The 26,166-nt window shown below is 40.5% G+C and overlaps 1 protein-coding gene across 9 annotated transcripts in view; it reads left to right on the forward strand.

Moving 5' to 3' along the window:
* The window catches only part of RUNX1T1 (RUNX1 partner transcriptional co-repressor 1), a 118,661-nt gene that overhangs the window by 43,701 nt on the left and 48,794 nt on the right, over window positions 1–26,166 (forward strand). For 8 of the 9 annotated variants that reach the window (XM_075415871.1, XM_075415874.1, XM_075415876.1 and 5 more), the window contains 3 exons: window positions 20,148–20,285; window positions 24,078–24,319; window positions 25,907–25,996. In XM_075415871.1, coding sequence (XP_075271986.1) covers window positions 20,148–20,285; window positions 24,078–24,319; window positions 25,907–25,996 — 470 coding nt within the window. Of the gene's footprint in view, window positions 1–2,598; window positions 2,618–20,147; window positions 20,286–24,077; window positions 24,320–25,906; window positions 25,997–26,166 lie in introns of those variants that run through there. The other variant, XM_075415877.1, reaches the window with a different exon arrangement.

Raw genomic sequence — 26,166 nt, forward strand, 5'->3', positions numbered from 1 at the left:
CTGGTTTAGCGATGCAGGGCCTTTCCCCTTCCTTCTTTCAGATCTCTCCTTCCTATGTGTTCTGTGAGTCATGCAAACACGCGTGACTCAAACAGTCTTCCTGCCGCAAGATTACAGTTTGGAAAATGTGTGCACTCGAATCATACAAAAATACAGCTATAATTTGATTCTTGCTTCTGAACTGTGCATTCCAGATATATTCTGGTGGCCCTTTTAAGCCAAGGCAGCAAGCATGTGTACACAGCCTTGAATTTTCATTGTAGCTATTTTATAATCCAAATGAATGACATCTCCTTTGACTTTCCTATATGTGACTTCCCTGTATCATTCCTTGAATTTTCAAGAGAATCTTTTTTTTTCCAAGCATTTTGTGCCTCACAGAGCACCAGCCACATCATTCGTGATTAGCAAATAAAAATTAACATTTATTGTTTTAATTTTAGTTTTCCAGTCCATTTCACCACATAATTGTTGATTGCGTAATTATATCTGCTGGCTTTGCGTGCACGTATTTGTATTCTAGTTAGGAGAAAGCTGGCTAACCGCAGTTTAGAGGAGGTCACTTTCTGTGGACAATGTTACTATTTATTCTGGCTACTTTCTTTGCTTGGAACTGTACAAGGTACGGTATTTTTGACCTTGTAACTTATAAACCACCACAATGTACAAAAATGTTCTTTAAAAAACAGCGATGCAACAACCTTGTTCTTTTTGAGAAGGAATTGGGGTTTGTATCAGTTTTGAAAGTACACACCGCGAAACACTGAGTGAACCATAAGGACCTTGAGAATTACTAACACAGTAAGGAAAGCTGAAAGATGCTCGTTAAAGCAGCCTTGGCTATGTCTATAAAAGAATGGGTAGAGTTAGATGTCCAGCAAGGTCAGATGGCACTGTTATGGAATAGCTTTGAAAGTCATCGATTTTCTTTTTGGAAACTCATTTGCAACAGAGTTTACTGCGTCTTTGGAGTTGGTGGTTTTAGTTTTCAGTTCGCCACTGGCAGAGGGAGGGCAGTGATAAAACTCGGTTGCTGGAATTCAGGTGGTTCACGTTGGTAGAGTTCATTCTTCCACGGCGCTGCGGGATGTCCTTGCTCGAGGGTCCTGCAAGAGAGTGAGAGCCTTTGTCGATGCCATTCATATTAGATCTTGGAAGTAATTTAAATTACTTTATTAAGGTCAATATTTGATTGCTTTACACTGAGATCGACGTTAGACCACGTTGCATCTTCAGTAAAAAAGGGACAGTCCTTTGCAATTTTTAAAGGGGATCTGTGCAGTAATGAGCGCATATTTCAATTTTCTGAATTTCTAATAGTCAGTGTGAGCACTTTATTTTCCCTTTGCAAATGGAGGAGAAACGAGACTGTGGCCTCTGGGAATATTATTTGTTGTCTCGTTAAATTTTTAAATTATTTTGAAGAATGCTCCTCTTGTTTGGTGAATTTCCTTGCATTTCTCTTTGCATTATTCTCTGTGGTTGTAAAAGCAAATCTGTATTTGGGTTCTCTAATAAGCAAGGCTGCTGCGCCGGAGATGAATCTGGGCATGAAACTTTGGTTGAGAGCTTGGTATGAAAACAGTCTTCAGAGCGTGTGTAGCAAGTTCTGTGCCGTCTGAGGGAGAGCCGGTGTTGCAGTCTTCCTTCCTTTGCCGTCTTCAAACCTCTCTCCATAGGCAGAAGAACCACGTCTGGGGGAATAAAGGTTGGGTTTGCATGGCTGCTTCTCACGACAGCTGACCAGCCAGGCTTCTTCCTCTGACATGTCAATTGGTAGAGCAGTAATTTCCAATTCCTTTCATTTTGAGGAAGAAAAGCAATTATATTTAATCTTCAGAGACTAGCAGAAATGGAATTCTTTAGTTTATGCTGCCTTAAAGCTTTTGCTTCAAACCACTGTTGAGAGTCTGTAAAAGCTCCAAAGATGAAAACGCTACCCTACGTTTCAGGTATCGACCAGCATCCCTCTGTAGAGACACAAGAGAAATTATACACTCTCTCCTTAGTTCACTTCTGTGTTCTTTTCAGAAAGAGCTTTGTGGATGTTGCTGACTAACTTGCTTTATCTTGAAGGAATACAGAAATTCATGATGCCTTGATTTCGTCCTGACACCAGCAAATACGATTGCATGGTTTTGTCTGGGGCATTGGTTCAAGAAAGAGTGAGTGTCTGTTACTTAATCACCAGGAATGCGTAATAGTTTTGTCACAAGTGTTTTTCTTTTTGTAGGCTGTAAGTGTTTTTGCTGTCTTGCCACGCCAGATATAGAATAGATGCCTTGATGAATTACCCAATGGGGATTCTGCTGCAGAAATTGATGCTTGCTAAATCACAATCAGAGCACTTTTTTTTGTCTCCTTTGGTCATTACAGTAAAGCTGCTTAGTTTTAAATAGGTCTGCTTACAAGTCTGGGATATACACACATTGTTGCATGCAATTGCTATGTTTTGGAGGGCTTTTTGCCACAAAATATTATGATGATGCAGATGTTCTGATACTGTTCTTTAAAACAGTTGATTGCAGATCTGATGGTGAAAGATGATCAGCAGCTAGCATATATCATCGTCTTCTGTTCCGAACAGGTTCCTTTGGGAGTCAGCTGTACTGTTTCGGTATGTTGTAATTAAATTGAGTGCTGTTTAGGTGTCAGAAATTACTTTATAATGCAGGATAATGGACTTAAATAGACTTATTTGCACAATGCAAATCATAATCTAGCAAATTACTCTTAAAGACAATATATTAAGATTCAGAATACACCCCCACCCCCCAACCCCAATATTCAGAAGGAAGAGAAAAAGGAAAAAAAAATTGACCTGATTTCTGACTCAGTCCCTAGGACATCCTTATATTAGAGTCTATCCGGACTTAATAGATGCTAGAATAATGCATGTTATTTGTGAATAAAAGTCCCAGAGTCATTTATTTGAAAGTAAAAGGTAATTATTTTATATTTTGTTTAGGAATGGATGGGTAGGGGGAAATCCCTGTCAACTAGACCTTTAATACTTGAAAAAAATAATGCGTGTACATAGAACAGATAACTTGAATAACTAGCTCTTGTGAGATTTTTAGCGATGTTAATTTGCAGAAAAGTTCATGTGGGTTGTGAATACTCAGCATCTTGCAGAATTAGACTGTATTTATGAGAAGGCTAATGTTGTTAGGAAAATAATGGATTTACATGCATAGTGAGAGCTGTTTGTAAATCAGCAGGTGGTTTCTAAAATACCAGAAATTAGCAAAATGTTTGCTCATGTGATTTCTTTGTGAAAAACAAATGTGTTTAAAAACACTTGAACATTAAAACTTCAAATGAGAAAAGCTGATTTGCTTTTATTCAGCCATGTCAGGTCTATCTTATTTGTGGTTTGAATACGCAGACTCTTTGTTTTCAGTCTTGGGGACCTCATTTTATCTTTTGAAGGGCCCAACAGGACGGGGGGGTGGGGGGAATAATTTTCTTGCAGACTATATAAATCAATAGGAGGCATATTTCTATGAATAGATAGGAAGAATTCAGATGACACCAGAAAATTTGTGGTTTAGTTTTATATGTGTATGCACATATTTTTATACAGAATACTAGATTACATTTCTCTTGAGTCATATAAAACCTGTTTGGGATTAGAATTCATTGACGATGCTAAGCAATATTAAAATACTGTACTTCTTTAGAATCGTACATACAGGCCCAAGCAATTCTTTAATCATGAAAGTCAAAGAATGTCATATCTCTAATAAAAAAAATTAATCAAAATCCTATAAACTAATTTGTCTGTGAGCCATTTTCATACTCTGATTTAAAACTAAACCCTGCCCCCTACCCTATAAATGGCCGTTGAATTGTGTGCATCTTCTCTGAAAAGGTTTCCAGTGTGGTGAAAAAAGGAATTCAGTTCAAAGATCTTTAATCCGGTTTCCTCTGTTTTATTTGGTTACACAGGAAATCTTACCCTTCGCCGCTGCCCCCCAGTTCTTCATTCGCCAGTAGTACTGAGGGGGAAATTTGTGCCGCGCTACTTATACATAATTTAAAACAATTGTGCTAGCTTTAAACCCAAAGTCTTCCTTCATCTATCATTTATCTCATGATGTTATCTTTTGTACTCGATACCCTTCAGTAAGCACAGCCTGACACGTCTTGTGGCCTTTACCTTCTGTGATAAAAAAGATTGAAAAGATGCTTGGCACCACCTGGTGAAGATGAGGCAACCCTGGAGAACTGTGCTTCAGGAGCAGGTGACTGATGCTGAGAAATGTGCCAGTCTAGGGTCACAGCTGAAGGTTTGTAGTAGGGAAGGGGGAGGGTAGGGAAGGAAAAAAAAAAGAGCAGGAACATTAATACATCTTCCTGAGGTTTGATGGGACATATACTGCCTACTGTTCCATCTGGTGCTTATGATAGCATGGCATATTAGCATGCTGCAAGTTCATAATGTATTCAGGGCGAGAAAACACCACTTGCATACCAATTGAGGCGTCCTCTTTCTCGGAGCTGCCTTTGAATTTCAATGATGTTTATGCCTCCTAAGCCATGACTGAATGGAGCATTTCCGCTCGTGGAGGAATAACGGCAGTGAGGGGCTCTGGCTAGTGGGGGGTTTCTTTCTCCTCTCTTTTTATTTTTCTTTGGTTTTTAGTTTTTTTCCTGCTCTCCCCTTCAATTTTATTTTGTTCGGGGAAGCTTGAAGATGGGTTGAGGTTTCGGACAAGCTAATTACATAGGATCTGTTAATATTACATTAACTTCTTTTTAAGGTTGTAGTGTATTGTCTTTTTCAGAATGGTTAAATGTACTTTTTATGGCATTTTGATGAAATTACTCTAAAAGCAGTGTCATGAAGCATTTTAGAAAATAGCACATTGCAATTCTGCTTTATATTCAGATTTCCCGTATTGATAAATTAAAGAACAAACAATACCCTGAATTCTGCATTTCATGGTGAATTATTTGGGCCCTGCATCATCAAAGGCTTGATTTTAACTTGAAGTGTGCTACCGTAATGCGAGAAGTATCTGAAGTTGAACAGGTATTTAAGTCTTTGTGTAGGAGCGAGGTCTTTTTATCGATCCCTTGCAGGAAATGTGCTGATATATTCGTTTTACTTCTCTCTACCCTGTCCTCTTTGAAACTGTGCCGAGACTGACACTTGACGGGTGACAATCTCAAAACTGCACTGTGGAAGCTCTCGACTGCACATTTTGTTTCTGAACTTGTCAAAGATTGTGATCCTTTCATGGCTCAGTGCTGTGAATGGCTCTGCAGCCCTCCTTCCAGTAGGTTTTGAAAGTGTGAAGTTTACACACAGGGCAGGGTATTTGATGTGGGATTTTCAAGCATCTGGAGTAATACATGAGTACTAGTCATATTTGCCTTTGTTGGTGACTCTGCTTCTAAACTGCTTCACATGTTTCGAAAGTCCTATCCCAAAAAGGGAAGCTAAGCTTGCTGCCTGAAGAGGGAAGAATATTAAACCGGTATCTCGCTTAATGAATGCATTTGGTATCTAGTCCCCTACCTGCACAGCTGGACTCTTGCTCCTGCCTAGAACTGACTGTGGTTTGAGGCTTTAGCTTAATCTTTAATGCATATGACTGGCATGCTAATATAACTTTAATAAAAATGTACTAGGTAGCACTTTGAACTCCTTCACTCTTATTTAGTATTAATCCACTTGATTATTAGAAAAGAAAAGATCTGGCTGTAGTTCTGATCCTTTCTTTCGAATATATCCAGCCGTGACTTCTATAAATATATATTTTTAGACAGTAACTTATCCACTCTTGCATAGATAAGAAATGAGAAATGCATTAGTCATCTTGACAAAGAATAAATTGACTTCTTCTGGTTCACTATCTGAATATCTGTTGTCTTATGGCTTAAGAACATTCCTTGTTTATTGATAGTGCATTTAGACTTAGATATTAATGTCTTGGCTTAAATGCTAATTTTTTTTTTTACTTATTATGTTCAGGAAGGCTAATGTTACTGAATAGGAATGTGGAGGAGGTAGTGTGGGTAATTCAAGCAAGTTTAGTCAGCACTTACAAGATTCTTGAAATGTTTCTTGATGTCCTACAGAACTGTTAACATCTGCACGGCTTGTGAGAAAAGCCACATTTATTACAGCTGTGTGCTAGCTAGAATGCCAAAGAAAAGGGGGGGGATCATAGTTAAGAATGAAGCAGCTGGCTTTCAGTACAGAGATTTATCATTTTGCTCTCATTACAGACCAACAGTAAACTCTGCTTGGACTCTTTTGCATCAGCTTCTTTGAGATGGCAGGTTGAAGGCTTGGGAGTTTAGCTATCAGTAGATACAGTCGAACAAAATACACACAGTTTGAAAGAAAACAAAGCTTTTAAATAAATAATCGCAAGTGAAGTTCAGCATTTCGAGGAGTTATTCCGGTATGAGGTAGCATGACGCAGAGCATGTATTCACAGTCTACATTTGAGATGGTTTTAAAAAAAAAAAAAAAAAGAGAAAGCTAGATTGTTTTAAACAATAAGAAAAAGAAACAGAAGAAGTGGGGGGGAAATAAATGAGCAGGCTGCTGGCTCCCTGCAGAACCAAGGAGGCTGTAGAGTTTCTTGTCCCCATTATTGTTTTGGGTTGCTGGAGGGAAGGAAGGTATGTTCAGAGACTCTGGAGATCCCAGGCCGGACTGACCGGTGTAATAGTGCCTTGGTGTGTTTGTTGTACCTCTTCTCTTCCCGCTTTTGTGCTAGAAGAGAAAACAAGGGAAGAACTATCAGTATCGGAATCTCATGTTCTGTTTCACTCCTTCCTGTAAAAAAAATTGGACGCGTTTCCAGAATCAGGGTTTTTTTTGTCAAAGTCTGTGTCCCCCCTCACCTGTTGCTTGCTTAGCCACTGAGATTTAAACCCGAGCTATGGCACTATCGTAGCTATTTGTAAGTTGTCACAATCTTTGTTGGTTTCAGTTAAGGTCAAAGATTTTTATAGTTTTGTTCTCTCATTCATCTATTTGATGTGAATGAAAGATGGTATTTCTTTTGTTTCCTTTGGTTAATGCAGCTTGCTGTGCTTGCTCTTACCTTTTTTCCCTGCACATTTTAAGTGTACTCATTCTGGTTTTGCTCAGCTAACTTCTTTACGACGTGCCCAAGCCGTTCACGGTGGGAGTGCCAGGATCTCTTTCTGTGTTTCCTGCTGTTTCTTAACAACCTCAGCAACTGAGGAAGCTGCACGTCTATGCTCCTGTTCTTTATTGTTCTCCTTAAATGGTGTTTCTGAATAATTTTCTAATATTTTCTAATAAAAACCTATTTCATGTTCACTTACAGTGAAAGCATAAATAGCTACCCATTAAGAAACAGGGCCAATAAGGACTGTTGTAATGAAAAACATCCTCTTGTTGTAAGAACTCTTGAGTTGGTTGAGGTATCTTTATCTACTCACATTTCTGCTGTTCATACGGTGATCTATAGCAGATGTCCACTCTCATAACCTACTATGCCTTTTATCCCTGCTATCTAACCTTAGACTTTTCGCTGTTACACTTATCATTTAATTATAGCGTGTGGCATTGTAAGAGCTCTAGCATATAATTACTGCCTCTTCTTCTTTCCATTCTCCTGACACCAGAGCACAGGCAAAAGCAATTTTTTTTAACATTTCTATTACAAAAATCACTGCATTTGATTCAGCAGTGTTTATCACTTCATACCTTCTGAATCTATGAGTTTAGATTCTGAATGTTTATTTCCACTTAGTCTTGTGGAAACATTTTATCTTAATTTTGTGCAGATTGTTGGCATCAAACAGAATTACGTGCAAAACCAAGTAGCTCTAAGTCAGAGCTCATAATCACATTTGGAAAAGACCTGTTAAGTTTCTAATAGGTCATTTGTATGCACAGTTACTGAAGCTACTTGCTCTGTTGCAACAATTATGAAAAAGGTAATGGATAGGAACTCATTTGGGGACAGTTATTGCTGTTAACTGTTTAGCATTTCATCCAGGTACTCCTATTGTCCCCCTTTTTTTATTTTCCTTTCATCATTTTGGAATTTGCCTTGGATGGTTGTTGCAGTTCAGCAGCTATTTCTTCATATCCCAACGAGTTAAAAGCCTACCAAACAATTACTGATGTATTTTACATCTTCTATTCCAGGTGAAGACCATAAAGAAACATGTCCTCACAAGAGATCCTGGCTCAGTCAGTATCTCTCTCAGCTTTTGAATTGCCTCTGTCTGCCATTGGGATTTAGCTTTCTTGATACATATGTAGTGCCAGAAGGGTGTTTATAAAGATCTGTGTGAGCTGCCTGAGTCTTTTTTTACTTTATTTCTGCCGTGCTTGCCATTTGATCTCTCTGATTAAAGAAGTGAAGAAAACACCAGTTTTTGTTTGGTTCTCTCTATTTTGGTGCAAAAAAGAAATGGTGTGAAATTTTGGTGGGGTGTTTTCAAATTCACGTACCATCACATGGGTATAGTTATGTGAGCACAGTCTGGGTTCCTGTGACTGGATATTGTGTGTGATTTTAGGCGTGCTGCTGTCTGATGTGCTGCCTGCTGCAATTTCGCTTTTGGAGTGTTTCATATAGAAAGCTGTCCTCAAAACAGGATGAGGTGGGGGTGGGGGTGTGTGTAAGTTAAGGGGGGGTATGTGGGAAACATCTGACTTTTCTAGCTGGGGTAGATAGGTGACAATAGAAGGCACTGAAAATGGTCTTCTGTTGCAGCCAGTACTGCCCAGTTATTCTTTTAAGGAAAAAATGTTTATAGCCAAAATTTAGAGAGAAATACTTAATATTGTGTTTGGTACTGTGGAAACAGAATAGTACATACTGATCTATACGTGCACAGTATCATAAGCTTTCCTTTCTGTATTGCGTGGCTGAGGTTGACTCGATGCTGGAAGGAACTTTCCTAAAAGCATCTCTCTCTGACTTTCTGTATACCTTGCTATTTATTTTGAATTTTCCACCTGGAAAGGGGTTTTTCCCCATGTGGCTGCACAATCTCTGCTCCCTCTGGTGGCCACCACCCGCCGGGAGAGATTTCCAGGCAACTGTTGGCCAGGGCAGGCTGGTGGCCAGGGTGGGCTGCCTGCTGGCCCATGCATCTCCCCGCGAACCTCTTTATCCCCTGTGAACCCCTTCATCCCACATACCCCTTCATCCTGCGCTCCGGCTCCACCGGCCAGCACCGAGGGTGCATCCTGGGGCTGTTGCCCACCACCCTCTGCCCCGCCACAGGGTCTCTTTCCTCCTGTTGAATCTTCTTCCCTTTCTTGTAAAACTTGTCTCCCCTTCTGGTTAATCTGCTTGTCAGTGAAGCAAAACATAGATATCCAAGTAGACCCAAAACCAAATGCAAGGTGTTTCCACAGCACGGAGAGAGTTAAATCTGCTTTTCATATGATTCTTTTCATGTACGTGAGATTCTTTTCATGTACAAGAAAACTTACTGTGTATTACCAAGGGTTAAGTGCATCCATGTTGAACATTCAGAGTTCAAACGCATCAGACTTCTTTACTTTGGCAATATTTCTCTTGCACTTGTAGCATGAGAGAGGTTTCTGTCTGGTGTCTGACTTCTCGCCCTGCAGTTTTCCCTCCATTTAATACTCCCTTCAGTGTAATTGAAGACGATTTCTTTCTTACAGTTTTCTAAAGCAGAAAGTTAAAAGAAAAATATATCTTTATATAGAGAATCAAGTAAGTAAAACTTGATGAAATATAAGTGCATACACACACACACACACACAGAGGCACATCGCCACACATATGCACCAAGCCACGGAAGTTGTACTGATCCACAAAGTTCAATATTAAATTGCTGTGTTGGAATAGTGGGTTTAGCTGGCTTGATGAAAATTAGGTTCTATAAAGCTAAACCCCCTTTTTTAATGTATTTGTTGGGGGGAAAAAAAGGAATATGTATAATTTGAATCTGCTGGGCATGAAATGAAGCATGTTTTGTACAACTGTCAAACATGGAAATGCTATGATACCCGAAAGTGATTTAATATTTTGCTTAGGTTTTCTGTGGTTTCTGTAGTAATTGCTGATTTTTTTCAATTTAGTCTTCAGCTGTATGATTTTTTTTTTGTGGTCTAATATTCAGAATTCAAAACAAAGGGACAATACTTTAAAAGAAGGAAGTTTTAAGTTTTATTGTGCAAGACTAAGACTGCTGTGATGCTTTAAGGTCTAGAAACGTTGTGTGTAATTAATTGTATGCCCTGTGAGCGGTCTTGTGAGTTTACCTACGGCTGTTTTCAGTGTCTGTAGTTAAGCACGGATTCCTGAGTGTTTCTGGGCCCAGGGCCTGACAGGCTAACCCAGCACTTCTCTTCCTGGGCGAGCTAACCTGATTTCTGTGCCAATGTGAATTTACATGAATTCAGTGGCTTCAGAAGGAGGTTTAATCTGCTTTTACATTGGTTAGTATGGTTTTACATGACATACACAAGTTTCTTCCTTTCCCCGCTTCCTTTACATGCTTATATTTCATAGTAACATGTAAATATGCATGTGATGTATTAGGCCAGACAACTGATTTGAAATATGCTCTTGTTTTTGCTAATGGTAACATTTGTTTTGCTTGTGAGCTTACTTGGCAATAAGTAATATTGCCTCATCTAAGAAAGTATTTGAGACTGAGGGTCTTAATTTGGTGTGAAGTTTCTGAGAATCTCTTCCCTGCTCCCACCTTTCAGCTGCTGCTTTCAGGTATGATCCAGTGCCCAAGATAAGAGAGAGCTGGTGTGACATGCAGCATCCAGGAGGAGCTGACTTGTAACTAATAATGAGTATTTTCTCACACTCTGTGTAGACAGTCAGTCATGCAAACACAAGATGTCTTTAATGGCATCATCTGATGATGTGATATGATAGTCTTCCAAAGGGTGTATTTCCATAAATGCTGAAGTACTGATTAGGGTAGTAATAAATTGTACTACTTGGTATTATACACTGGCAATCTTCAAAATAGGGGAAAAGCCTATAGTTTCATTTTTCTGTTGCTGATAGTGGCAGTAAGTAGCAGTGGCAGCACCTGAGTGAGGATTTCTGGGGGAAACATGTTTCAGCATATATTTTTCACTGGTGGTTTAATACCTGTCTTGGCTGGCTGCATAGAAACTGGGGAGTTAGTGTGTCCGGAGGCTGAGGATCACCCATTCTCCTGTGCACCAGCCACGCTGCTGGAGCACTTTGAATGCCCCTGGTTCTCACAAGGCAAAGGACCTAGATATATAGGGCAATATTTATACCATCTGGCTTAGCAGCCTCTGACTCTTCTTTTCACTGATTATATGGGTAGTCTAGTCCTTATTTTAGCTGTCTGCATTAGATGGGGGAAGCTGGCAGCCTTCCTCGGACTGGACTGGGACTTGTTGAGAGGGAGTTTGGCCACCGGTGCTTTCTGTCTTATGGGTAAGGTCTGGCTCCCCAGGCCTACACATTTAGCCTAACAAAACAAACTTTTTATCGTCTGAAGTATCACTGTGGGAGAAAAACTGGGTTCTTGGATGGGTAAAACCATGCAATCTGATAGAGGAGGGATTTGGGAGCTTGATCTGTGAGGTGAGGACCAGCCTGGCCCAGAATGGCCAACACCATTCCACACCTTAGAGGATCTTGACTTGTCCATGACAAATTCCGCAGTTTAAAAACAAGGAAATCCAGATGTATATCCATTACCATCTCAGTAGTCCCTATGTCATCTTTTCAGATGTTTAACCATGGAAAATATCACCTCCTAACCCCATGTTTGATTCTTTTTGAGCCTAAAGAACTTCTGGCATGTTTTATAAACATAAGCAATGCCTTTTAAAAGTACAGCCATAATAACTTTTTTGCTTGCAGAGTAATTTAATACCTAAAGTTGCCCTGAATCTAAATAAATTATTTTAGATTACTTTATCTAGTCTGTGTTGGAGACTTCAGGTCTAGTTAAATCTAATGGAATACCGGTATCAGTACTCTCTCAGGACTTTCCTAAAATGAGCACAGCTATGCTTTGCACTTTATGTAAGCACTTTAAAAATAAAGGAGTTCATATTTATTTTGCTTCAGACTTTTAGCTGTGTGTAACAAGCTATTTACTGTTCATTTAGGACCAAATGTGGGATTACAAACATAAATATGCTTCTGGAGAGCAAGTCTGGAAATTTTAATTGGCGTTGTGAGAGAAAATGTTGTATTCTTACTTCTGGTGGGAAGGACATGCGTTATCTGTAGTTGAGTACATAAGAGCGTACAAACAAAAGCAATTTGATGCTGATGACATTTGAGTTTCTTAGGTATCAGTCTAACTTCACCTGTAGTTTGTCAAATGACAGGCAATCCTGACACCAGTAGGTCTTTCAGAGAAGATGGTATGAAAAGGAAGCGAATTACTGGTTGGGGAGCCTTTGCGAAGCCACATCTGAACAACCCGCCCCCCCGTGGTTTCCTCTATAAGTACAAGAGAAGTGGAGTGATTGCTAGAGTGGAGGGGTTGTCACCTCCATAGCTTGTAGGGCAGGCCAGGGAGTGGATTTGGCCAGCGGTTGCTCTGGTTGTTCTTCAGTTCTTCATGCTGGATACAGTGGGCACCTCAGCTTCACTTCACTTGGGTCTCTGCCTTCAGTGAGCTGGTTTTGGAATAGCAGTAATAGTTCCTGTGATGTGAAAGACAGCCACTCAAAACATACACTTCTTAGTTTGGTAGCTTGCCAACAAAATGAAGTAGAAAAGATCCAAGAAACAATGTAAACAGAAAATAGTATTTAGATAATGACTGTGGGATTGTTTGCTTATTAATGGCATTAGTTATGCATACATAGAGGCATTTCCATGATACTTGGTGGGATATTTAGAATAAATCCGCATTGTCTTCACCTTCATTACAGGCCAACTGGTATGTAGTCAGCCATGACAAACGAACTTGTAGACTTTATTTTCTGGGGGCTTATGGTAACTTAGGGCAGCTGCTACAATTTGGCGTGTATTTTGCTTGTCTGTTCTTGCTAAAGTGTTTTATAAACCATTACAGTGGTAGTAGATCTAGATTTAGAATATATTCTTCCCCCCTGCGTTGCTTTGTATGCTCAAGCATTTTTACATGGTAAAATCTGCAAAGCCGAGAAGGTGGAAGGAGAAAAGAGGCGTTTAAAAAAAGGTGCAATTCTGACAGGAGTCAGTTTTTAATTATTAAATAACTGAAAGTGAATTTATGATAGTTTTGAAACTGTCAAAACATGTCAGATTGTTAAACGGGAGGAAAAAGATTATTTTTCTATTTTTTCCTCCTCTTTTTAAATGAAATTATATGGTAAGACAAGTTTATTTCTTTCAGGAGAAAATAATACGTTCAAGCAAAGCCAAGCCATAACATTTTTGTCTCAACTCTGAGACTGAACTCATACATTGGCTTATTTTATAATACGTGTAACTATCTGGCCTTCAGCCGTGAAGCCATGAGCGTGGGACACAGTTTTTTGCCAGTCAGTGCCTCTCACCCTAGAGAGCAGAAACAAAAGGGAGTGCTTCTGCATTTTTGGTTCATTGTCATGACAGTAGGACCAGTCAAGGTACTATGATGGGTGAAGAACATGATGCAAAGCATGTCTGTCATTCACCTAGTTGACATCATCCACAAGCTCTTCCTACCAGAACTGGGAGAGAGTAGCACAAAAATACCTTTCAGATTTTGGGAGACAGAGTGGAGATTGCATTATTCTCATAGCTTTTTTTAGCACATCTGAAGAAAGCTCTGATAACTTAGCCTGAGATAACTTCAGTGAACTCCCAGGATGCAGAATTTCTTCTAGCTCCTGCATGTTAAATGAGAAGAAATGGGTAAACTGAGTGTGCTTTCATTTATTCCAAGAAATAGCTGGTGATATGAAATGTTCAACTGTCTGAGCAGAGGAGAACCAAGATAAGGCTGCAGCAAAGTTGTGATTTTGCTCTTGCAGAAGGGTCGTCTTTGGTATGTGCGCTTCATACCCGATGTGCTAAAAAGGCAGTGAAACGTTACGTCGTCTTGAAAACTTTGCTGTGCACATCCGTCGCTCGCCCCACATGCTTTCTCATTCCTGATAGATAAAGTTTGCAGGGCTAATGTATTGTGACAAAAGATGGAGTCTGTGTGTCTGAGCGGTCTTCTGATACCGCCCTTCTGCGAATCACCTAGAGAGTAAAAGTTCTCCACTGGGGAACTGGGAACTGGGTGATGTTTTCTTTCTAGGCCAATAATATGACTGCATCTCATGCTGACAGTTACGTTAGTATTACACCTGTTTGAGATCAGTTGTTTATAGCACAAAAACATCCATTGTGTTTAGGTCCTTGTTTATTCAGTAATAAAAAGTCAAAAGGGCCAAGAGACGAATGGAATGAAGACCGGACCAGTCTGAAACAAGTCCCAGGCACGCTTGGCTGGGAGAGGGTCTGCAGGGGTGTGGTCCAAATGTTGTGTTTTAGGGCTGCATGGCAGGACTTCCAGTTTTTCCCAGCTGTGCAGTGCCTGGGTATGTATCAGGTTTATACGGTGCATTCTTGAACGAGTCACAGAATCACAGAATCACAGAATCACAGAATAGAGTCCTTTTCAACTAAGACAGACACCTGGTAATATTGTCCTGCTCTGCGTCGTGGCAGGTCTGAGAGTCAGGAGTTGTGGGTCTCCATGAATGCTGCCCTGTAATGGTGCTGCGTGGCTTGGCCAAATCTGAAGGAGGGAAGTTGCTTTGCTGCCTGTAGCGTGATGGCATTGTGGATGAAAGAGCTGTATCATTTGTCCTCGTCAGTGGACTTGTGGGTTTCTGTCTCCCAGTTCATCACTACTGTGACTCACAACCTGTATTTACCTGCTTGCAAATTCCATGCTATCCCTCTCAAAATGATAAAAATTAGTCCAATGCCATCTAGGTAACCATCATCAGCATTGCATCCCACAGAGTTAGGTCTCAATCCATGTAATTTGAGTGGTGGGGGCAGGTTCTAATCCTGTGTGTCATATGCGGGGTTTGTACTTTCTGTGAGTTTAAAGAAAACAAAACAATGGCCTCTTTTAATTTGGCAGGTTTTATTCTTGTTTTTAACGTGTTGGCACAGAAGTAGCAAGTACTATACAATCAATATAGAGCGTCTCTTAAGAATCTTTCATGCCTGAATATACATCTGGAACTGTTTGCACTAACTAAAAGTAAAATAAATGCCACAGCGTATTATACCATACTTTTTTTCATTTAAAAAAGGAAATTGAAAACACACCACTCCTAGAAATGCTTGACATTGAATTGGCTATTGAAATGGTACCAGTAAAGTATTTATATATTCCATATTTTGTTCCATACATCAGCTTTCCTTGATGCGTTAGACTTGGAAGGGTGCCACGTGAGCTGAAATGTTGCCAGATATGAAAGACCGCCTTGTTTTAAAAATGGACTAAATAATTTAGGATACAGGAGATAAAGTAAATCAGTTTGAATACATGCACATCTCTTTTTGCCCCTGCTTCTTCACGTTTTACTTTGTCTCTTCCCTACTTGTCTTCAGAAGCTGGCTGTGTTTACAGTAAATATCAGTGTTCACCTAACAGCTGACTATAGTGATAAAAATAACTCCTATCATAAAAACTGAATGAATGACAAGACCAGTATAGTTTCATGAACCAAGAAATCCACAGAAGAAATATCATAATTCAAAGTTGGTTTTACAACATTCTTTAATTTAAAACGGGGCAAAATACTTCTGTGGTAAAATCACAGTTCTTCACTCTGTGCTGTAAAAGAGATTCAAGAATGTATATTTCAAAATGTTTGGGTCTTTTTTTTAAATAAAAACTATAATTCAAAGCAAATGCAATAGATCTCTGCATACTTGAAACATATTTTCTGAATTTATTCTAAGTCTCTTACTGCACCAGAGGGTTGGGTGTATGGATTAGGACTCAACCATTATTTCACCATCTATCTCCATCCTGAATTGATTGCAGCAAGCACTTCAGAATGAATTGCAGATGTCTGCTTTTCCCTCCAGTTTGGAGGACCTCTGGTTTCAGCCCCATTTGATCTGAACTGGGCTAAGGAGCGCAGGTGTGTCACTGTTTAGAGGGGTTCAGTGGAAGAAATCTTTGCACCTGGAAGAAGTCACTCTCTCTGTATATGCAGCCTGTGCTCTGAAATGTGTGATGCTGTGGGATGCTGCCTGTATGAAACTTTCCGGTGTGTCCCTGCTAATTAAGGATTATTGTTTGAAATGTCAGAGTCCAACAGAAAAAAAAATCAAAACTAGCTTTGCAAACGGGGAGTTAGGTTTGACACAAAATCATAAATATATTTTTGAATTCAAGAAATTAAGGCATTTAAAGACATGGTTTTCCTTAAGTTCTATCAAATTTCAGGCAATGGTCAATGTCTTTGCTCCTGTATTATAAAACTGGAGCCAAACATACGTGAAATCTTACGCAGGCAGGATTTCATACGTGAAAGATACAGGTTTTCCTCCTGAGGGATTCTTTCTTCCCTTCCCAAACCCTCATCACCTCTGAACGCATGGATAGCAGAATATCCACAGAGAGTTTGCATGAAAAATGTCTATAGGTTTAGGGGAAACGTGGCTTGTGAACATGATTTAAGTACTGTTTTGCCTTTAGCTTTCACGTTTTCAGGCTATTTTTCAACAATTAGAGTAAAAAGTGTTGTGTGTGTTTATTGTGTTTTAAATTAAAAAAAAAAAAATTTTGTAGAAGTTGGGTTTCTAGGCGAAATAACGCTTTTATCAGCAGTGGCTCTGCTTTGTGCTCCATCACCACTCCTTCCCGTGAGGGATCTTCCTCTTAGCGAGAGCTGCCAAGGTTCTCAGGGGTTGTGGGCGGTGGGGCAGTGGTGGGCGCAGAACTGCTGCTGGCGGGCTCCCCCAGTCTTGGGGGTCCCTTGGAGGAACCAGCTGTGGAGACGAGGGACGCGCCAGTAGAAGCAGTGAGAGCAGAATGGTTCCAGCAGAAGTTTCCAGTGAGAGCAGAATGGTTCCAGCAGGAGTTTTGCTGTTAAAGAGGGTGGGAAGGTGCTGGCTCTTCTCCTGGGCAGTGGGGTGGTGGTGGTGTCTTCCAAGCACGTGGAAGAGCTTTGCATTTTGCATTGTACTTCCTCAAAAGCCCTTTTTTTTGCCCCCCCAAGGAGAATGTCTCTGCTCTGACAAGATACCCTGGTTAGAAGTGTTTTGAGGTGCGCTTGAAAGGAGCCCTGTGTCCCATTGCAGAGGGCAGGGCTGGGGAGCTTACAGCCAGCTAGAGACAAACCTGTCTGTCTGCGATCAAACAGTTGCAGAGTGGGGTTTAGGGCTTGGCAAGGGGGGGAGAGAGGTTAAGCAAAGGTAAGTGGCCCATAGAGGGTTTTTGTTTATCCCTAAGAGATCTGAAGAAAGGTAATTAGGAAAATCAAGCTTAATGTTATTAGATTTATATGCGAAGTGCAGGGGTCTGTGGGTAGTTTCGGCGATCTGCAAACCGGGTGGCAGACACTGTTCGAGGGAGTAAAAACCAGTTGGATCGCAGTAGAATGGCACTCTGAAATTGCAGGGCAAAGCCAACACACTGTTTTCCACGACTGTGTTCAATTTAAGTAAGAAAACATTGCCAGCTTCTTGGGAAAGCCTCCCCCTCTCCAACCTGAGCGCGTTGCTGATCAAACCTGAACTTTAAAACGCGGCAAAGGAGGGGAGCGGGAGCCGTGCGGTTGGTTACAGGCTTGGGATCGCTTTTAGTTATCAGCAGCTGAATTGGAGGATACAGGCTGTGCCTGCTCGCCGCGAGCAGCAGACTGTTAGAGGAGTTCGATTTCTCTCACTCCTCCTTCCACCCACCTCCATCTCCTCTGTGCCTGTGTCTGCGCTCCCACATGCTTCAAATCTGTGTACCTGGACTGCCTTCCTTAACAGTTCAATGTGAGTGTTAGCAGAATGAAAACCAGATGGACCAGCAGTTCCCACTGTTATCTCCCCACAAGCTCTGGCAAGTCTCCCTTTCTCTCTCCTTTCTTGGCATGGCAGAAATATTTGCCTTTATTTAGGAGGGCTTGGGCTCACTGCTGTGCCTCTTTCCCTCTGTTGCAACATGAGCTGAAAGCTATTTATTCCCTTGTTGCTGAGGTTGGTTGAGGTGAGTGCAAGATGAATTCGGCTATTAAGGAAGCAATTAACATTTCAAGATGAGTTTTCATAGTTCTTTGTATTAAATGAGTGGCTTTTTGAAGATACAGATTTAACTGTTTTAGTAGAGCGATATGGAAAGGAAATTTGTATAAATTATGTTTAAAAACCTGCTTTTGTTTTCCAGCATGTAATAATTTACTGTTGCTTGATTTGCAAATCAAACCTCACTTTTCTGTGTAGCAGCCTTAATATTTAAGTTAATCATTTTGGGTACTGTTCCCTACACAGCTGAGGTTTACTAACCTTAGATCAATACTACAGATCCTATAATACTGTTTCTGTATTCCCCTCGTCCTGTTCTGGGGGTGTTTCACTGCTCATCTCCCCCAAACTTGTCTCTAAATTCTGTATGAAATTACTCCCTTTCCCTGAGAACTGAAGCATCGTCTGTAGGCACTTCTACAAGGGGTGAAGATAGCTTCTATAACTGCGGTACCTGACACACTGCAGCTCGGGACGTGCTTCCTTCGTTGCAGGCAGCTAAAGATTGGTGCCTATTATGCATTGTTAATTTTTGTGGTTTGGATTTTTTTTTGTTTAAACTTTCTGATGATTGTTTTGAGGCTCTTTTAAACATACCCTTCCTTTGTTAAATGTGTGCATTGCATTTAATTTCTCTTAGTGTCTCTCAGGGCAAATCTGAGATGTGATTTTTTTGCTTGAAGTTTGTATGTTGTTAGTAAGAACAAGGAAAGCTCATCGCAGAGTGGAGTGACAGAATTTATAGAATGTGACGGACTTTGCTATTGTCTTGAATCAAGCCCACAGACTGACATGCTTACCCGTTAGCAGCGACACTTACTTGCTTTGCAAAATAGTTTAATGGAGCACAGGAAGACTTGTGTAGGACAGTGTAGAAAATAAATAACCCTCAGTCCCCCCAAAAAAAGCGATGGAAGAATTTATCTTATGCCCATTAAAAGCTAAACTTGATCTTACTCATCTTTACTCAGGATGTCTTGCTAAACTCCTGGCATGAGTAAGGAAGCCTTTAATTTTGCTTTCAGTTGGTAAATGTTGTCATGTTTTGCCCATTCTCGATAAATGAAACATAAGTGTTTGGGTGGGTTTTTTAAAATTTTAATGTAGAGGAGTCCAAAAAGATGTTGGAAAAAGGACATACTTCTATAACTTCTATACAAGTACCTTGCATCTTTAGATCTTTAGCTGCAAAGAGAACTGTTAGGTTTTCTACCTGTTCTTGCCTTTTGTTTGTTTTGTTTTCTCGGGGAGGTATGTGTCTACTTGTCTTGCAGGTTTTGAATATTAAAATTGTTCTTAATGTGTGAAGGTGCGAACTTAGGTGCTTTTTTTAAAAAACAGGTATGTATGTGTGACGATTGACATACCATTTTGGCATGTTTTGTTCATTTTTCTGGTGAATGTAAGAATATCCACGGGCAGGGTGGTAGTGATCCAGGAGGTGCGCAGTATTTAACATGAGTATCCGTGATTACAAAGAGAAGCAATGGAGAGGGCAGCAGGTGTCGCAAAGAAGAGACATGAAGAGAGCTGGCATCAACAGATATCCCACCTAATATGTCACCTGTGCTAAAGAGCTTCAGGTTTTGGTTCTGCAAGAGCTGTCATAAGGGGATTTATTACCTTCCTGTCTCTTCCTCTTTTTTTTCCTCCTGCCTAATGTGAGAGCCTTGAAGGGAGGTGGCATTATTGCAGCTCCAGGAGTGCTTGGGAGGTAGCATCTGCATACGCTAGAAATAAAAACAAAAGATAATGAAGCACCACTGCAAATGAGGTCTTACCATCTGTGTTACACCTTCTTAAGTAAGGTTTAGATGATGTAATTTGGGAAGAGCACACTGGAGTAGATAATCAGCTGTAATCTTTTGCAGCAGATGCTGAAATGGCTCACTTCTTGCATTAGCTTTTAAGTTGCTGTCAGAGGGCGTGAGCTTGGGGAAATAAACCGGTGTGTTCCTGTGGTGTGTGTTGCAGATCGCACTGAGAAGCATTCCACAATGCCAGACTCACCTGTGGATGTGAAGACACAATCCAGGCTGACGCCTCCAACCATGCCACCTCCTCCCACTACCCAAGGAGCTCCAAGAACCAGTTCATTCACGCCCACAACGTGTAATTAGACTTATTTTCTTCCTTTTCTTCCGTATTCTTTCTATTCTGTATGTAAGAACCAAAACATGCAAAGGGAAACCTGCATGACATGGTGGGAGCAGCATTTGGTTGTACTGCGATAAAGTAATTAAGCAAAACTACAATGCCAACAGATTATTGCATCTTTAAGGTATTAAGACATTCAGCTCAGAGTTGTGGTGTTCTTTCATTAACAGCTTGGCCACAGTGTAGAAGAACAGCAAGCACTGATTGCCCATGTACTTATTGCTCAGATCAGTCCTTCTGTGAGAAGTATAGAAAACCTTCTCCTATTTTATGCCATTCTATTGTTCAAAGGATCCTGTCCACTTTTTGTAGAAACTTTGGGGAGTTTGTCTGTTTATGTTTTTAAAGTGGGGGTAATTCTTAAAGAAAATACTTAACTTGCATCACACTTACGTCTGAGTGAAGAATTCTGATTTAAATGCTGTATAACGTCTAGTTAAATACGGATATAAAATAATAAAGGCATTTTATTGTTTTATCTAGAGATTTCTAGTCTGTGACCACTTTACTTTTCTCTAAGTCACTTGGGGCTGCATCTCTGTCTCAGTTTATTGATGTAAACACACAAGAAACTCTACTAGTCTTGATGGAATTACTCTGCATTCATACCAGTGTAACTGAGATTTGAATCTGGCGTGTTGTCTGGACTATTCTTTTCACAGCCATGAAGTGATCCATGTTTCTCTTACCAAGATTTAGCTGCAAATTTTTTGGTCTCTTTTATACTGCCTCATAATAGTATAAACATGGGAATGTGTTTACATTTCACATTTTAAATAAAACATTTTTAGAACAGTAGAATACATATGCCTAAACAGAATGAAGGCAGCATCTTCTATTTGTCTGTGTCTGTTTAGTCCCTTTCTGTCTGTTAAATCACTTATTTAAAATTCACCTCTATGCAGAAGGCCAGCTGGAGACCTTTGTACTACTTATCCCAGGGAACCCTGTCCTGACGATTTACATCGAACTTAAACAGTGAGAAGGGTTTGTGCCAGCTATTCGCATAAACTCAAATTTAACCCAGTGACCCTGATCCTGCAAAGATTTCTCTGTTTTGCTTAACTCCAGCACTTGAATCACCCTAGGAGCTGCTTCGGTCTAGGTTAAATTGTTTCTAGGTTTTTGCATGATGGGGCTCTTACAGATTAAGCTTTCCAGTGTGATGCACTTTGCACAGTTCAGGGTAATCTTTGGCAGTTATAATAGCAACAGGACAATCAATGTTCTTCTTTAATCACTCTTATAATCCTCAGTGTACTCACAAGATTTCTGGATGTTTGTTTATTTGATTGGGTTCAGCACTTTGGAAGGTGTGTGAACCATAGCTGGATTTTTGGGGCTGTTTATATGGAGACTAAAGGTCTAAAAAAGTCCAATTTTAATTGTCTTTTAGCATGTCAGATTTTGGAGTTTGGCCTTAGTGATTCCAGCTTGTACAGTAAGCAGTCACTTCTGTTGGAGTGTCTGTTACATTTATTGTTACAGCAGGAATGCCTGTAGGTCAGGAAGATCGCGCTTGTTTTCTGGTCAAGAGTATGCTTGGTTTCTTTGGTTTAAACGGTTAAAAACTCTTGACATATATTAGTTTGAAATTTTACATGCTAAATTCTGTGTTATTAATAACATGGTTTTGTTTTAGAAATGGCGTAGATCTTTGCCAGCTGGCAAATTCAGACATTATAAAGAAAGAGAAAAAATCATTAGTATGGGGTGGGCTATTAAAAAAAAAAAAGTTTTTAGAGAAGCTGCATTTGGGGAGTATTTCTATATTTCTTTTGTTGTGGGAGAAATTTAATCTGCCTTTCTCCTCCTCATATCTGTCCTAGGTAATGAACTCTGCTGTTCTGTGCTTTCTTGATCATAGCCCCAGGACCCTTTGCCTAGAGCAGCCCCCTAACCAGTGACCGAGTTGTTGGGTGGTGTCATGCTAGAGCAGGACATGTTCTTATTCTTCCCAATCCTCATTTACCAAGTGTGGTGACTTTTGGCTGTGCAAGTTGCTTGCAGTCACGATGTATTTGTTTACTCAGATATCTCACTTTACTGTAGCACTCAGAAGGCATGGCTTGGAGCTGCACATGGAGCTGAACTTGCTGAGGCCAGCTACTTTCTGTTTCTGCTTTTTCCATTTCTTGTTCTCCCTAGCCCACGCAGCTAGAGTAGGAAACCAAAAACTAGGATAAAACACAAGCAGAAGCTACATAACCATTCAGATAGCTTTTTCTGTAGTACCTCCAGAAGGGCACTTCAGTCATTAGGGCAAAACTCCTTCAAAAGCGTTGAGGTAGTGATTTAAATCTGGTAATAGGGCAGCGATTTCAATGTAGTACTAGGTGTCCACCCTCAAAAAGGACTTGCTGTCTAAAAATATAGATGACTGATGAAGAAAGTGGCAAAGAGAAGGGGATGTTTGCCTTCAGAGAGGCAGTTCGTTAAGAAACATTGGAAGTTCTTTAAGATGCTAGCTCTTCGTGGTTATGCTTTTAAATAGGAAGCAATTTAGACTAATATTCCCATGTGTTTTCATTTGTAGACAAGTTCATGATTTTTGATGTTTTTTGGGATGGGTTTTGAGTGGCTTCCCAAAAAGAAATTGGCAGATTTCTCCGGGGCGATGGACAGCTGAGGGCGGCTGCTGCTGGGTGCAGTTGCGTGCTGCGTGCCCACGCCTGCCAGTGCACCGGTACATTCGTATTTCTTGGGAGCCGTCCTTCCTCTTGCCATTCGCTGGCATTTTGGCGAGTCAGACTCAGACAACCTCAGCACAGCGTGTTTGACTGTAGCTGTTCCAAGTAACCTGGGTGGAAGAGGATGTCCTCAGTTTGATTCTCTGCTCTCTTCAGGAGTGTGGGTAAGAATCTAACTGAAATCGCTGCCAAAAACTGCCTGTTGTTGTCTTCAGTACGTCTGCATGAATATCGTTGCCATAAATTTTGAACACTTAGAACTTTAGATAATCCTTCTCACAGCAACCGTGCAACAGGAGGCAGGGGGATGCTCTCCTATCCTTTTTAGAGATACAGTATTGGCACAGGAAGGCAGAATGATTTGCTCATCGTCTCTGAGAAATCTTCTGAAGTCTAGCTTCACGCCCTAGCTGCACGGCTTCAGGCCACAGTGAGCACGGCACCATTTGTACCTGCACAAACAACTTTGTGTGCTCCATATGTTAGCAGCTAGGAAATCTGTATTGGAAAAAATAACCTTCTCATTGGGTGGTGTAAGGTTAAAACGTGGAAGTCCTGTTTTATAAACACAGCTGTCAGTTGCGTGTACAAAACACAAGTAAAAATATTCAGAGATAAACTGAGGCTTCGTGAAATATGTCTACACGTTTTTTTTTCTACCCCAAAAAGCAATTTTTTTTGTCTTCAATCATACATGCACTCATGCCCTTTCTCTCTCTGTTTCCCTCTCTCTCTTTTTAAAATCCTCTGACAAAAGGCTGGTATTCAAATGATGCTTTTTAGGTCCAGAAGCACTTTGGAGGGGGGGGAAGCTGTGTGATGGGCAGCTGCTGTTACTTCCAATCCATACGCCGTTCAGTACTAGCTGCTGGGAAATAGATATAAACTGCAAGAGTGTCGCTCTGTCAAAAGGCTAATTATCTTTGATTGTCCAACTTAATTAATTTTGAGGTCAAGCACAGAAAACATAAGCTGATGGATTTTCCCCTCTGTCTTCTTTCTCTCTCTCTCTTCCCCCCTCTCTCTGTTTTATCCTCCCTTCTCTTTTTTCTTTCAGTAACCAATGGCACTAGCCATTCACCAACAGCGTTAAATGGAGCTCCATCTCCTCCTAATGGCTTTAGCAATGGGCCATCCTCCTCTTCTTCCTCTTCTCTGGCTAACCAGCAGTTACCGCCAGCTTGTGGAGCTAGGCAACTCAGCAAACTGAAGAGATTTCTTACAACCTTACAGCAGTTTGGCAATGACATTTCACCAGAGATTGGGGAGAGAGTGCGTACCCTTGTGCTAGGACTTGTGGTAAGCAAAAAAAACCCCAATTAATAACTATGACCTTTTTCTCTCGTTTTCCTTGTTTTATGCTTGGCATGTTTATTGTAGAAGAGACTGGGTCACATACACTGCATATATCCTACTTCAAGGATACCAAATGTGCCAGAATGAAGTGCTGGCTCTTTCAGCCGGAGCTAACATAAGTAACTTGACTAGCTACCCGTGAGGGACAGCTATTCCCAACCAGATACAGATTGACTTTGCCAGTATAGTATTACGCTGTAATGGTGTGAAAGGGTTTCCATTCTATACTGGCAGCACCCCTAATGTAAGCATACCTTGAATTATGTAACGTAGTAAAGTATGGTTTGGCTTGCCTAGTTAAGTTGGCTGGGGAGAGTGCCTTATGTGTATAGCGGCAGAATACTGGTTAAAAGGCTGAGCTGAAGGTATGTTTGGGCTGCCATTATGCCGTGGGAAACCTTTTCTTAGTATTCATTGAACCCAACAACAAGGGACCTGACAGAGCATTGCTGCTACTTAAGCCACCTGATTTATAAAGTTATCTTTATATGTGATTATATGGCTGAATGAGAATTTCAGCTTTTGCTCACCTAAACCTGTGACGTTGGGCTGCTATTTTATAGTCAAACTGTTGTGAATCTGGCCCAGGATTCTTTTTATTCCTGGTAAAGTCCCCTCTCTGCCAGACATTGTTGTCTCCCATGTATCTCCTTCAGCAGTAATTAGATGTACCAGGAAAATGCTGCGGCGGTGCTCTGATTTACATCTGTTCTGAGCAGCTGCAGTTGCCATTGACTTCATTTCGAGCAAAGACTGCCAGCACTGTTTAGTACTAGGGCTCAGGTGTCCTCCGCTTGTACCTTCACAAAACCCTACCCGACAGCAGTGTGTGCCCCTTATCTACCCGTCCTTGATTCTCAGATCAAAAGTGCTTGTCCACTGTTAATTACAGTTGATTTCTGCCTTCATCTGAGCTCCGAGGAGCAAATTAGGATCTTTTCCTTGGGAATGTCCACATATCATGTTATTCCCTTGGTCAGCCCTGTGCAGCATGCAGTCTTCATGCTTATGGCCTCAGGTGCAGAGTAATAACTTTCCTACGCAGCCTAGAACATAGTAAACAGTCCTTTTTATAAGTACAGGAGGCAAAGTGCAGATTTCCTCCTCAAACAATGAGGAATGTGCCTTTAAAAAGTGTGATTTTTTTTTGTGTGTGTGTGTGTGTGTGTACGTGTCAATTACCACCTCTGCACTGGGGACAAAATTACAACAGGGTCCAATAGAAAATAAAAAAAAAAGTTGAGAAAAACAGCTTTATCTGATGTTTGAAATGTGCAAGCATTTTCCATGCTTAGCGCCTGAGAGCTTAAACTGTACCCTAAGCAACAGGCTGTGAATGTCTGAGATACTGGTGGTTTCCTTTGAGTATTTTAGTTAGGTAATAATTTAATATGCGGCATGCTTTTCTTTGTCCTGTTATCAATATCAAGAATGAGTTATTAAGCAATTTCAGAGTGCTTTGGTTACTGTTTTCTTGCTAAATGTTTTCATTATTTTGTCACCAAGACAGAATTTTTTTTTTCTCAACAGAATTCTACTTTGACAATTGAAGAATTTCATTCCAAACTGCAAGAAGCTACTAACTTCCCACTGCGACCTTTTGTCATCCCATTTTTAAAGGTATTGCACAGTTCAGTGATCTGGAAAGTATTTCCAGCCATATTGTTACTAGGTCACAGATGTATGTGAGAGTTTTTCTTTTTTAAGAGAGTCGGGAAAATGAATAACGTTTAAGGGTTTCTTTTCATAGCTGAGTGCATGAAACTACATTTGAGTGTATGATTCGGGGA

The sequence above is a fragment of the Opisthocomus hoazin genome, chromosome 3 (genome assembly GCF_030867145.1).
Source record: "Opisthocomus hoazin isolate bOpiHoa1 chromosome 3, bOpiHoa1.hap1, whole genome shotgun sequence".
Classification (NCBI taxonomy): Eukaryota; Metazoa; Chordata; class Aves; order Opisthocomiformes; family Opisthocomidae; genus Opisthocomus; species Opisthocomus hoazin.